Consider the following 15267-nt stretch of genomic DNA (forward strand, 5'->3'; position numbering starts at 1 on the left):
GTTCTCCATAATGATTTGTCAGTGGTATTTAAGTTTTCTGTTAAGTTCTGGAAATTTTGTATTCTATGTTTTCTAATTTCTGCTTTTAGTCTGTTAGTCAATTTATTGTAATGAGATTTGTCCGAGGGATATCTTGTTCTGTGCCACCTCGCTCTTGCCCGGAGTTTTTCTGTTAATGTTGCCTGTATGTGACGAGGTAAGTTGTTTTCTCTAAAACCTTTTATGTTCATTGGTGAAGTTTGGTTAGTCTATTATCACATATTCCTATCGATCTAGAGAGTATTTCGATAGCAGAGTCGATCTGTTCTTTTGTTTTTAGTGCAATTTTTAAATCAAGTACGTTTTCAAGATCAGTCCGAAAATTTGTCCAGTTTACCCGTCCTGTAACCATTGAAAGGGGGGGGGAGAGGGTCTGGGAATAGGATTAGAATGGATGTGAAGTAGAACCGGGCTATGTTCTGAAGAGAGGTCATCTAAAGATTGAATTGTGGATTGTGATGTGGGTATTTGGGAAGTAACAAATATATCAAGGATATCGGGACGTTTTTTAAGGGATGTTGGATATTGGATGTTGTGACTCGGAAAAGAGTCCTACCACGAGTATTGGACGTTCTGCATCATTTTGAAATATTTAAAAACAAAATATCTAGCTGAGTCTAATGAAATTATCTGTCTTTTTAAAATGTTTTTTTTTTATTCAGAACTATTGGATCTAATTAGCCTAAAAGTCTCGGGATCATACCTTCATTTTCAAGGCAACTAACACTCTTATCTATCTTTAACTTAATTTTATTACGAAAAATTGCTCCCTAAAATAAAACATTTTGCTATTTTTTTTTTTAAAAATTACTACTAATTACCTACATTGGTACTAAACTTTCTTTTTTGTTCAATGAAAATGTTACTGCACCTCAAGATAGGGCTTGAGGTGCAGTAACATTTTCATCCATGATGATGATCCAAACCGTAGAGGTTAATTAGTAGCTCTGAGTAAAGAATATTTTAACAAGAAATCAGTTACTAAACCTAACTAGATAATATTACGATTATCCAGCCAAGGGACCTACATTGTAAGGTAAAAAAAAATGTTTTCAAATTTAGTAAACTTGTAATCCATCCAGTAATGTAATGGTATAGACATAACCTCGACCACACAGGCCATAGTTACCCACTCAAATATTCATTGAATGATGTTTATACTGCGGAACCTAAAGACCGGACGGGTGCGGTCGATTTTCCTCTTTGGCCGTTATGAATATTAATCCCCCATTCCGGATCCGGGAACAGAAGGAATCTGATTCGAATTAGACGTAGCAAGGAGGCTTAGCGAATGGAGATCGCGGGTCGCTCCAACTTGCCCCGACTCTGAGGGCTAATTGTATAAATTAGTGGGCTACAGATGAAAAATGTACCACTCCCCCCCCCCTCGTAATGGGGCCATCTCTTGCCGCGGCTGGGAGATTATTTTTTAATTTTGGCCACAATATCTCTCCTGTCATCTCGGTTAGGATTATTTTTTATACTGAAATAGGCTTACAATGGTAGTTAAAGCGAATACAATATAACTTATTTTTTGACCTAATTTGACTGCTTTAGTTCAGTCAAATCAGACCAAAAACTAAACATTTTAAAAAATAAAGAAGCAATCTCCCATCTATTATATAATACGACTGTGTGTGGAGGTAGGTATTGTAAAGAGAAATAAACGTATAACTGATCTATTATATAATTATTTATTACGAATACACCAATTTATGATGTTTTTTCTTCGTCTGAAAATGATCAAAATTGGACCAATAGTATCAACGAAACAGGAAGTTATCGGATTCTTCCTCACCCACTTCTCGCTTCCCCCCCCCCCTCCCCAACGTTGTTAGTAATAAATTAGATACACCAGATGTTTGTAATTTTACGAATCTATCCGTCCATGCTTAGGAATTAAATCTTTCATCAGTAAGGCTATTTTTTTCCTTTGCTTCTTGTTCTTTTATTCTGCCTTTGAACAATTGGTTCTCAGTTAATCTGTTAAATCTTTTTTTTTTATTCGATATCTATTCGAAATTTTAATACATAAATTTAAAAAAAAAGAATTATGGAGGGAAAAGAATACAAAAAGATATAAAATAATATATACGGAAATAATGTATTATCAATGTGAAATTAATTATAATTAAAAGCTAAGAAATATTAAAGGTAGCTTCCAAGCCCAGCAGAGAAATATTAGAAGTCGTATAATTCATCAGTTTTAGTTATATCTCAAAAAGGTGCTTGGTGAAAAATTGATTCTTATTAAAATTGAAATATGTATAAAATTTTCTACCAAAGTGGTTATATAACTATTATATGGCAATTAAATTAGATATCTAACCATAAATTAAAAAAAATAAAACAGTGACAAGTATTATAGTACTTAGGACCATCAGTACATTACGTGCAAAAGAAATCATAGGGTTTTCATGTCGGGTTTTGAAATGAGAGGGAGATGGATGATGTAAAAACCGTGTGTTTCATCTAGGTTTCATTTTGGTTAATTTCTCAACAATTCTTGGATTTAGTGAAATGAATTGTATACGAAATCAAACCACATTAAATAAATTAGCCAAATAGTTTTTTTTAACAGTAGTTTCTAATTTAAGCAGCCGATTGCTTTCACAACAAACATCCAAGTCACATTTGCCTACTTCATATCTCAAAAACGAAGTAACTAGGGAATATAGTACGAAGACTTGGCTAGGAAATCAAATTACACTTCAATTTTATAATGATAATCAATTTTATACTAATATGTTTCAAGATATAAACAAAACACACGTTTTTTAACCACTTACATCCTTAACCCGTCGCGCATAGTCTACTTCTTTAGCACGCATTGTAGTACTAGTCATCCTAAACAATTTCAAAATGTCATATTTATTTTTTTTTAATGTGACGTTAGATGCTTATCAGTATTGGACAACCATAGTTTTGATATGAAAGATGAAAGAGGATATTTCTGAAAAGTAAAGATTTAAAATTAACATTTCTCACCTAAAACTATCAAACTTACTTGCAGTCAGGTTAAAAATCTCTACTGAAGACCGATATTTCTTAATGATTGGAGTGGCAGTGGCCCTAAGATTTTTTATGAAGACGTTATTGAAGTTCTGACAATGGTCAGTTAATCCAATTACGTTCTGAATCTGTGGCTCTTGTGCTCTTAACAGTCCTCTGACTTTTAATCCAAAAAAGACCGCACAGAGAGAAACATCGGGATTACCTCAACTCCTGATTTGTTTCTGCATAAATATCATGAAAAGGCAAAGTCTGTTGCAGAATCCATACGTAAATATTGTACATAGATATTCACATGTTTACGATTTATCTTACTTTTCTTAATCCTAATTAATTATTTATTTACTATAATTTAATTTGTTTTATTTATTTATCCATTAACTGTTATTGTGAAATTATTTTATTGGCATTACCTAGAGAATTGAATGAAATTAAAAACTGTTCCCTTCCAAAATATTTTTATTGATGATAATTGCATTAAGTCGTTGGGTTGTGCCTTCATCACTCTCCAGGATTTCTTTATTTTTTTTTATCAAGATGAAAATATTATATTATTCTGCCCCTCGAATTTATATAATGTTATTTTCAATTGACTTGTTAAATAACAAATTTGATTTTCTTGTATAAACTTGTATAAAATCATGTGAATAAATGATTTCAAAATTATTCATTTTTTCCCTTTTTCCTTTTACATAATTTAATCCACAGCTTCAACTGGTCCATTGTTATTGTTGTGTTTCCAGAACCATAATTTAGATGACCACGGCGAAAATTCATTCTTTTTATGACTTCCTTAATTAGTGATTTTCATTTCCCAATATTGCTTTAGTTAAATTAATAATACTGGTGCCGGGAAATAATAAAATTTCCGCGTGGATGTCTTTATATATTAATACAATCCACTAATCTTTGAATTTACAAAAATTGGTTAAATAAATAGAAAGAACATGTATCACTCCACGTGGAATAGAGGGGATAGATATTAGCTTACTAGCTTCAAGCAGTCCCCGCTACTTTAGTAAAAGTTACATAGATCCCCTCAAGTTGTTGAACTCGTTTTAGATTTATGCTACTTTTACTAGTGCGGTATAACTTACTGATTTCATTCGGTTGCTTGTGCATTTGTTCATTATACCTTTCTGAATCATTATAAAGATAAAAAACTGTCTTAAACTCACAAATAGTTCGTGGTTTCAACGTTATATAAAATATGATGGAGGTTTTAACTTTGTGAATATTGAAGCTTTTTTTTTTTTTGTTTAGAATACCAAAGTCATGTTTAGTACTTTAAGCTCTAGTAAATGACCAGAGAATCATGTTCATTTCATTCAGGAGATGTTTTATTTTCGAGTTCTGATTCGGAGATTTATACTAAGAACGGTAGGCATGGTGATATTCTTATGATTGTGCCCATAAGATTTTGTCTCATTTAATTGATTCTCTTAAACCTCAAGAACTTTTCTAAGGGACTGGTGGGTAAATGATATACCCAAAACTGGAAAGTTAATTTCTGAAACAGAATTTGCCCTCAGGTTTGTGAATTAGCATCTTTCATACTATAACAAATTTTATCAAGGATATTTCTCCTAAACATACTTTTTAAAAGATTTTGCATGGAATATTTTACGTGAATTGAAGTGACGTTTCTGAATCGAGGACGCTTTTCCAGGATATATTCTTCTTAATGAATAACCCACTCTGTCGCTGATAATATTTTTTTTACCTCTAATTTTTGGGATTGAAATACCAGAATTCTTAAGTTTTTTTAAATCTTCGAGTTTGTAAAAGCCAGGTGGTAAGTACTTGTTGCCAATAATAATAGCTCCCATGTAGACACCTTTTGCCTTACCGAGATTTGAAGGTAACCTCTTGATCGATTGATCTGTTGTACACATCTTTGTCTGGCTCATAGGACGAACTGAATAGGGTTGATGGGACAGACTCATTATATACTGTTCATAATTATGATCATAATTATTATACATATAATTATTTGGTTGAAATGCTTTGGCAGGGGGGGGACGCGGTTTTATCTGCACCGCTGCCCAAGGACTGAGCCAGGTGCGGTACAGGGATAAGGGCGGATAAAATTTGAACTTGGACTGCTTCTTTGGTTTCGGTTGTTCGTCATCTGGCTTACTGGTAGTTGTTGTCTTCTTAGTTTTACGTGTGGTAATTTTCTTGGTTATATGTATATCGTTTTCTTCCTCTTCTTCATCATTTGTTTCAAAACTCACTGTAGTAGTAGGGTGGACTTTATGAGAAGGTTTGTGGTCATTGGAAGTAGGATTATCTTCTTCAGAAGAAGTATCGTCTTCATTATGGAAAAAATGACCGAGTGTATAATGATGATGGTGGACGTGAGTACTGCGTGGTATCGTACAGTTGCATAGGCGCAGCGGTAAATGTGTGCTGTATTCTTTAGACTTTTGCGTACTTTCATCTTCTTTATGGTGTATGGTTTCCCTATCTTCATGCTGGTAATTCGTGACAATCGCAGTCTTGGTCACTTTTGTCGTAATCTCGGATTCAGTGAAGTCATCGATTAAAAAGCAGATGGTTTGTACAGTCTTTGAGCCATGATTGCGCTTCGAGAATTCAGCTGTGGTGTGATGCCGGTCTAAACACTGGCGAGTTGTCGCTTCATAGTTTGTGATTCCATGGTCATTATTGCGGGTGGTTTCATGATGATTTGTCGATGAAGCCGCTTGTGCTCCACTATTTCTGCTAGTAGGTTGATATTCCGTTTGATAAATTGTTTGTGTTGAATAGGCCTCCAAAGGAGTTTGTATTTCAGTATGTGCTTTCCGTTTTAGAGTTTCTCTAGGAAGCTGTAAAGAGTGTTTTCTCACGTTTGGAGTGATAGGTCCATACCTGTCCTGGCATATATTCTTTAATATATCGAACGTAGGATGCGTATCTTCAGAAAAGTTGCAATGGATCCGAGAAATGATTTGATCGTAATCTGCGTCAGTTACAGGCATTTCATCAGGCGTATACGATATCCCTAGCTCAGAAAAATCTGACTCCTGCTCTTTCGTAGTTTCTTCTGTGGACTGTGGTGTGAGATGAGTTTCAGCTACCGGTTTTAGATCTACAACCTCACCTTCTTTCTGATATTGTTTAGGAAGTTCAGGATAGTTTAGCTTATAGCAGTGCGTGCAAAGGAGGCCATGTTTGAGGGCTGGATCGACGGTTTTGCCCCAATGTAGGTTGATGAACTTGAGCCGTTCGGCGGTTATGATGCCTGTAGTGGTAGTGCCGCTTTCGGTCTCCTGTATGGGCTGCGTCGTTATCCCGTATGCTTCCGTCATCTTAGACTTGACTTCGGCCAGCATCTCCTCTACTGCCACGGACAACGGATTCGTTTTGGATAGGTTCTGGATCTGGTTAGCTGGCGGTGCTATTACCTCATCTTCTACGTTTATGATTAATGTCACACTTTCATCCGAGTTGACCGGTTGATAAGTTAGCGTTGACTTATCTAGTTTCTCCGTTCCCGTTACACCGATAAACTTCCTAAACACTTCATCTATTACTCCATAATTAGTAAATGTCTTATGAGCTTTTTCCGTTGTGTCAGTTTCTTCAGCGGTTGCTTTTGCGCAATTGCACCCAACCTCTTCTGATTCCTCGCTGTTTTCCTTTGCGTTTTCTGTTACAGTGATATTGTCTACATCAATAGAAGTGCTATCTTCTGCTTTCGTCCTTCCTTTTATTCTTGAAAGTATGTTCACCAGCAAATATTTCTTCGAAGATTCTTGTTTGTCGTTTTTTATATTTTTATTTTTTGTGGTAACTGATTTTTTTCTGGAATGAGCAATGCGATTATTCCTTCGGTTAGCTTTTGAATATTTCCGTTTTATTTTTACTTTAGTATTTTTCTCATTCCTTTTTTGTGGTTTTGTAGAACTTTCAGGAATGCTGAAAAGTTTCCTGAGATCCGGCTCGTAACTTTTTTGAACTCTTGTTTCGGAATTTTCACACCGCGGTTTGGGTTTCATTTTATGTTTACATCCTGAAAATGGAAAAGTTTTGTAGGTTGGGTAATCTTCTTCAAGGCTCTTTTGGGTCGTCTGACACAGTGTCACTGGACATTCGTCAATGGTGTGCTTTGGGAGCGGGTCTAATCTGCAACATTGTTCCGTCTCTGTTTCCTTGTCGGTATATTCGCATTCCGTGTTTTCAGGCTCTTCACTGCCGCATTCGTCGCACATCATCTCTTCTTGATCGGCTTCTTCTTCAGGCTTTTCTTCACAAACTTCATTTATTTCACTTGGTTCTGTTATTTCATAGTCTTCTCCTTCACATTCGCATGGCGTTAGAATAAATCTTGTTTTAGTTGTCTCCTCGGTTAACGATCCACAGGTGCAGACGAATCCACTCGTTCTTGATTTATGTGCTTTCACATAAGCACTTTTAACATTTGAATCAATTATTTTAGGTTCTGAAATCGATACGTTAATTTTCAAATTCGAGTCGGGTACAAATAAAGCATTTTTCCTCCGCTTCTTTTTCCTTTTTCTTCTTTGGAGCTTTACAATTGTCTCATTGATAAAGGATTTTACTGGTGAGCTTAGAGCTTTCCATGCCCCATAAGTTCGGACGTATCGGCGCAAGGTTCCAGGAATGGGTGGTTTTGAAGAAGTCCTCATTGATTGTTTTTCGCCATCGCAGTTCTCATACCGGGCTGTTGATGATTGAATTAGTAATACGTTCGTTTCTTGATGAAGTGTTTCAAATTCTTGACCTCCCACATTTGTCCTGTAAGATTGCCTCCATGGATCTGATTCACCAATAGGCAACGGATACACCTTATGAACTGAGTCCATCTCAAATTCTTCCTTCTCTATTGGTAGCAGTTCGATTTTGTACCGACCGACCCTTCTGCTCCATGGCAACCTGAAATAATTAGCTTTATTTTATCTTTTGTGATGGAAAATGATGATTTAATTATTGCAATTCCTAATTTAAGCTGTTTTAGGTAAATTCTTTCATAAAAACTGTATGAATTCTGTTTAATATTGAACCAAAAAGTAAATGAGAAAAAGATAATGAATACAATTTTAAAGGAAAAAATGTACCGGTATAGAGGTTTACATTGCGCATACAGGTTTGATGCGGAATAACTTTGTGGCCCTTTTAGAAAATGTGTCGGATCCAGTATTATCCAGTAAAATCCAGGCGCTCCAGGGCTTACGAGGGCTCTGAATGTGGATTCATATGTAAAAGGTGATTGAGCAAAACGTATCTTCAAATCGACCGCCATTATTCATTGTAAAAAACTAATGATTTGAAAGAACATTTTTTGTTTGTCCCCTACGTGACATACAGGGGAAAGGGTATATCCTATAGATAAAGGTACTTATTGTTTGAATAGTCTAAATAAGAGTAGCAGGCTATCGACAAATATTAGGAATTTACTTGGCCAATGGCCACCTACATATATAACGCCGTTCCTCATATTTTCCTGACCCACGGAAATTATCCATGATCAAAATGATTCCTAAACCTCAAAAGCCGCTAGAATACCCATCGTCCTTCCACCCTATCTCTGTTTAACCTATTATGGGCAAAATCCTTGAAAAACTCATGTTGAAATACCTATACACAATCTTAGATTCCAACCTCATAATTCCAGATCACTAATTTGGATTCCGAACATCCCATTCCACTATCTATCAATGCCATCGAGTGGTTGATGTCTCAATGCGGCACTACTCAGGAGTCTTTCTTAATGTAGAACAGGCTTTTGATTGAGTCTGGCACCCAGAACTGCTATTGTTTTTTTATAAGTCCTCCATATCCGTTAACTCTCCGTCAGATTATTTCAAGTAAATCACAACAGCACTTATTCATCACTCTTTCCTCTCCTTGGTTCTATCCTTTATACATTTTTTACAGCTGGCATCCTTACCACAGTCTCACTACTTTTGCCGATTACACATGGCTATTTTCAGTGAATAATGGTCCTTCCATAGTATCCCAAACCCTTCAGTCCTACATCACCCTTAAAGAATGGTGCCAAACTGAAGAATTAAAATAAATCCCACCAAATCACATTTACCCTGTCATAAACCTATGACTTCCTGCCCCACAATATCCTTTAATACTACCCCACTTATTCCTGTCGAACAGATCTGTTACTTAGGACTACATCTGGATGATCGAGTGACTTGGAATCCTCATACAGTACTGAAAAGACTATTACAACATTTACTAAGCAACCGGCCTAAACTTCCAATCCATTACAAAATACTGATCTACATGATTATAATACGGCCTATCTGGATATAGGTAATTAATTTTTGCGGTTCTATTAAAACATTGAATTTCTCTCGCATCTAATCCGTACAGTCCAAAATCCTTAAATCCTTACTTTGTTACAAATCAAGTCGTCAATCATGACCATAATATTCCATATTTTCCCTTTTAGGCTAGAACCAAATACTAATCTTTCCATAAAAAACTTCCTAACCACCTATACCCACTTGTTTCTAATCTGATTTTTCGTTAATTACCTGATAATCCTTCTTGGCGTCTGAAAAGAAGATGACTTCGAGATCTTCTCGTCTATAAATGTTCCAGATAGATAGATTCTCAAAATGTTTACATCATGCCATTTGATAACTACCCGCACATTTACTGGTTGTATATATTTTAATACAGTTCTGAATATTAAATATTTATTAATTAAATTATTAAAAATAAATTGACGGAAGGATCCGTATCATTAAGCCAAAAGATAGTTTCCCGTAGTGAAAAAGAAGGAATAAAACAATGGTCAATTTCTTTGAGAAAACGCAGAGCCTAGAAAACGTGAACCCTTAGAACTTACAAATACTTATACGTATCTGAGGAGCATAATAAGTAAAGATGGCAAAATAGACCAGGAGGTTCTAAATCGAGTGAAAAAGGTCAACGAATTGTACCGTAAGATTTCTAAAACTCTTATTGGAAAGGAAGAAGTAAGCAGAGATGCCTCAAAACGGATTTCTAAATCCGTGTTTCTCCCAATCCTCCTGTATGGATCAGAAAGCTGGACAGCACTCGACTAGCACGTAGGAAGGATAACAACAGCAGAAATGAGATTTCTCCGAAGAATAGTTGGTACCAGGAGAGACTGTGTCAGGAATAAAAGGATTCGGGTGGATCTGGATGTGAAATCAGTGCGAGACACAATGCAAGAGTGGTAACTGAAGTTGTATAGACACTTCTGTAGAATGGACGATACCAGGAAAGCCAGGTGGTATTTGGAAGCTAGGCCGGAAGGAAGCTGGCCTCGTGGCAGACACAGGTGCATGTACTCTGAGTTCATTGGGCAGCAAGAGGACGCGCTGTTCCGGAGATAAAAAGTGTAGCCAGGAACAGGGACCGGTGGGTTGAGACTGAGATTCCACGCTTGACACACAGGAGTTAAAGGAAGATGAAGAAAGAGTCAATTTCTTAAGCTAATTCCCCCCTGTATTCATTGTGATGTAACCATGTTAAGTGATACATGAATTAATGTGTGAGAAATCTCTACAATAGATAATTACCAAGAGGTCTTGACACTTGCAGATGAAAAGGAATCGAGCGACTCATCTTATTCTTATTATCTTCACTGGACCCTTCGCCTAACATTATAATGCCAAAAGGCAATTCAAGGGATCTCTTATAACCAGCTGGGTACATAGCACATCCCACTATATGTACGTATCATTTACCAATTTAAATTTTCAGGAGGGTACAAAAAATCCTAATTGACCACGGAAGATTACGGATCCACAACCTCTGTTTGAGACAGTTTCGGTTTATAGCCTATTTTGATTTCTAAGTGGTTGTTATTTTATGTCACTCTTGAAATGATCTCTCTTTTCTACCTTTTTTCTCTACGTAAGCTCTGGCGGCTAGCTAAACGGCTTACATAATTTCTTCGCCTCTGTTGAAATAGTACCCGGCTGCCCTCGTCCTGCATTCCTTCCTGCATGACTCTGGAGGCTAACTACCCTTCAGGTCTGCATTCCTCCCTAGTGTTTATCGGAATAGTACCCGGTAGGACGAGATTATCTTCCTCCGAGATATAACGGGTATCACCAGTTAGTCTCATCCAATCTAGTCATCTTCCTTGTCAACTACCTCATCTTTATTAACTGAACACGCATTGTCGATGCCTTCTGGACAAGCAGAATAGTTAAGAAAATAGCCCACCTCGACATAACCTTTATAATTTTAATTTGATTTCTCTGACTTTTTTGATGTTTATCCTTATTATTGGGAATTTGTAGCCCATTAGCCTGTTTAAGCTTGACAATTTATCAAGTGTGCACAGGTTGCGACACGTTTGTTTATAAACATTTAAATTTCTTCCGCATATGCTTTGATTTTTAATAGCATCTAAGGTTTTGTACGACAAAAAAGTAAATAAAAGTGCACATAATGTCGAAACTAAAGTTTAATTCATAAACAGCTGTTGAGAAATAAAAACTATTGTTGGATTATGACAGTGGAAACACGCGTGTCGAACTGTGTGCTGAGTTAATAAACCAAATTCTATCCTTTATAGAACCCGAGGGTGTACAACGAGGGGGTGAGGGAAGGGCTCTGTAACATTTGCAGAATAGGACCAGATTATCACCACTTGTGACAACCAAATGAACAACCGCCGACTTTATGAACATACGCGATGAAATACTAGTTACAGAAGAGGTCACTGACGAAGACATTGTTTCTTTATAATCTTCTTCCTGTTTGTAAATAGCGGAAAATCAGGAGAGCTGTATGAATAATTTAGAAATATTGGCAATATGGATAAAGCGTGACAGAAAAAGCATTTCTAGCATATATGATAAGATTTATACTATCCCGAAATACCCTAAGGCTTGTAGAAATAATGATTTTTATTTATATTGAACAAAAATTTTGTATTGCTTTCATAAAATTAATTAAACTAGTAAATTCAAATTTTATTTTCGAATCGAATTATTGATTTGAAAACCAACTCATTGCTTTAAGGTTGTACTTCTACGATATAACAATTTATTATAATTACAAAAATAAAATTGCTGGCTACGAATACCTTCCTGTGGAAACAAGTAGTCATTAACAACTCTTTTTTTGTTGTTGATAGTAGAAGCTGAAAAAGATAATTTTATTTTGTTGTTTTTGTGTTTCATTAGCCTATTTCAAAATTATTCTTGTCTCTTCTTATCAGGGTGCACCAAGAGTTGATTGGCACTGAACAAACATCAGGGGCCTATTTAAGTACTAATTCATACTGATACATTTTGTTTCATGATTGTGGGCAACTATTGGAAATAGAACAGTTGAGTACAAAAGGACGAGTTATGAGCCTCACTAAATATCATGTTTGTTGACTCGAGGTCGCTAAGCTGATGCTTCAACTTATTCAGTTACTTCGGCTTCATATTTTACTCCGGCCTACAATATTTAAGTTCAGCCTTAGAAACTGTGAACTGATATTTTTGAATTATCCCACCACGTGAAATAATTGGGATCCTATTGCTTTTCTCTTCCAGTCACGTCACTGGCATTAGAAGCTTGTGAAGACTGAGTGAGAGCTTAACTAAATAACAGAAACCATATTTTTGCGTTGAAAACATGGTTTTAAGCTGGATTTTTTTCTATGAATATAAGTACAAACAATAAAAGAAGGATTTTTATTTTTCATTAAAATGCTTTACTGCTACTGCATATACCATCAACTGTCACGCAAAACCTACTGCGGTAATGATGCCACGGTAGTAGATACTGCCATGACAAACCTAATGGTAGTCAATTTGGTAACAGCAGATACTTGTTCATCTTAACACGAATTTGTATTCTGCGAAGTATAATGAAACATTTGTAAGTTTATTTCAGATTATAAATTGTTTCTATGTTTTACCACTTTCAGTTATCACATATTTGACTTATAGTAGAAGAAATAGAAGTTAAAAGTTATCTACTCTACAAACCATATCTTACTTCAAAACATGTCAAGAAGACATTTTTTCTTATTTTTTGTAGGAGTGACTTCCATCCAATTCGGTAGAACTATAGTTTGGGTCTTCAGCATTGTCCTTTCAAAAATATCTATGGCCAGATCTGTTTTTGAGATTGAAAGTATAGGATGTAATTTTCTGATCATTAAAAACAGACTGCGTCGGGCTGCAATCTTTGTCAGTTACGTTTTGCCTCCAAACAGATATTACTTACCATAACTTAACACCAATATTATTGATTTAATAATAAAAAAATCACATTCTTTGAAAAATATGTGAAATCAGCTTTAATGAATATAGATATTACTTAATGTACTTTTATGATTACTAATGATGAATGCTTACTGACCTGTCATCTAGAGCTGAAGACACACCCATAACTACAAGCAGCACTCCGAGGACACCATACATAAATAGATCTTCAACACTGCTAGGAATTTGACAACTCTTAATTTGTAACTAACATAAAATTGATGGGGATAAACTGCTCCCATGAGCAAGGTTAACTATAGGAAATTTGAAACAGTCATATGGTAACTGCAAATTTGGTGAAATATTTTTTCTTGGTCGAAAAGCGATAACTACTATCCTCTTTTTATTACTGTCCAATCTTGATTGTAACGTAATGATATCATATGTATATCGCAATAAGTATTATTTAATTAAAGCCCATAGATTTAAATGATTAGCCGACAACATGTTGATTGTACTCGATTTACTTCAAAAATTTTAGTCGTCTTTCAATATTATTGTATTTTATTTCTTAATTTTTTTTTTCATTTTACGTTCTGGTTAACATCTGAAAATGCAATAATATAATTTATAAACAAAAACAATAATTTGCTCAAATAACCTATATACTTTATAATATAAATCGATAATTACATAGGCTAATTAATAATATTATTCGCCTTCCAAGAGGGAAAATTTCTTTCCATTCGGGCTTACTTGTGTCCCTCTTTAGTTCAAGTTTAGGTTATAATACACGGCGTTTTTCGGCTTTTCCACCACGTTTACTTCTTCTGACTTATAAATATCGATATTTAAAACATCTTTGATGTTTACGACCAGTATTACTCACAGATGTACTTTTTTGGACTAAGAAACTCTACTGTCTGACAATCTTCAGTATTAGATGCTTAATATTAGAATATATATTACAAAATAAAAATATTAGATATCAAATATTTATGGCATCATTGAACTCTATAACCGGAAAATAGATATGATGTATTTATTTTATATTTACTTAAAAGGTAATATACATTTTGATGTTTTAATTTTTGAAACAGAACTTATGTACACATTACCTGTATTGTGTATACACATGTAAGACGTCGCTACAAGTTTTCGAGCGGTGGGAGGTCGGTATAAAATTTTCAAGTACTTTTATCTGATTTTCAACTTACTTAACTATATTATACTTAGGAAAATCTTTGGAAAATTTACCAAGAGAACATTTGATCTCTATATAAAAAATACATCTATTTTTTTCTGTATTTCTATAGATCTGTTCCAACAAACACTTCTGACTGTACAGAACCAGTGTAGTATGGGTTTTTCTTTACCAAAACGTGTACTGCGTACAGTTCCAAATAGTTAATTGTGTTTGTTGGAATTTACCTTTTATCTATTAAGGGTTTTTTAAAAAACGCTCAGAAAAAGAAAGGTACTACCGACCATTGCCCACTTAAATTTCCTCCCAGAGTAAAATTCTCTGTTGAATGGGCTGGTAATTCATTTTTAAAAGGTTCGGTATCGGTCACGACAATGTAACTTCGAGTTTTAGACGTACAGTCTGATCAAGAAGTAATTGTTTCCCGCCTTTCTGCCCCAGTGAAGGTAAATAATTACCGTAGTAAATATGTTTAATTTCAAATGAAAATATATAAATTTATACAGAAAAAAAGCTAGTTAACTTATTAGTTATTACGAACTTTTTACAAAAGAAAAAACAACAGAAAGTTTGTTGGTTGCACATGCTTCGTATCTATGAATCAACTAATGAACTACAACTACTTAAGTATAAAAATTTAAATCATAATTGCTATAGTATTATAAAACATAAATTATTAAAACTGAGTAAGAGAAGAGAAGTAGCAGAGGATGGTATAACCCTACTATCTTACAAAGTAAAAGTGAACCCTAAATGGCCACGCCCACGAAAGGAAAGTTTGCGTTGAGGTTAATAGGAAGAAGAAATACAGCCTTTAAAACCATCGACTTTCAACAG

General features: G+C 35.0%; 1 protein-coding gene across 1 annotated transcript; it reads right to left on the bottom strand.

Moving 5' to 3' along the window:
* Positions 1 to 3492: 3492 nt before the first annotated feature.
* LOC106688887 (enolase-phosphatase E1) lies at positions 3493 to 13833 on the bottom strand. Its single transcript, XM_014433586.2, has 2 exons — positions 13384 to 13833; positions 3493 to 7953 (listed from the first exon to the last, which is right to left on the bottom strand). Exons 1-2 carry the CDS (start codon positions 13443 to 13445, stop codon positions 4638 to 4640), a joined length of 3378 nt encoding a protein of 1125 aa, XP_014289072.1. The 5' UTR covers positions 13446 to 13833; the 3' UTR covers positions 3493 to 4637.
* Between the last annotated feature and the right edge of the window lie 1434 nt (positions 13834 to 15267).

Source organism: Halyomorpha halys, unplaced genomic scaffold (genome assembly GCF_000696795.3).
Source record: "Halyomorpha halys isolate HHAL.00 unplaced genomic scaffold, Hhal_1.1 Scaffold1227.1, whole genome shotgun sequence".
NCBI lineage: Eukaryota > Metazoa > Arthropoda > Insecta > Hemiptera > Pentatomidae > Halyomorpha > Halyomorpha halys.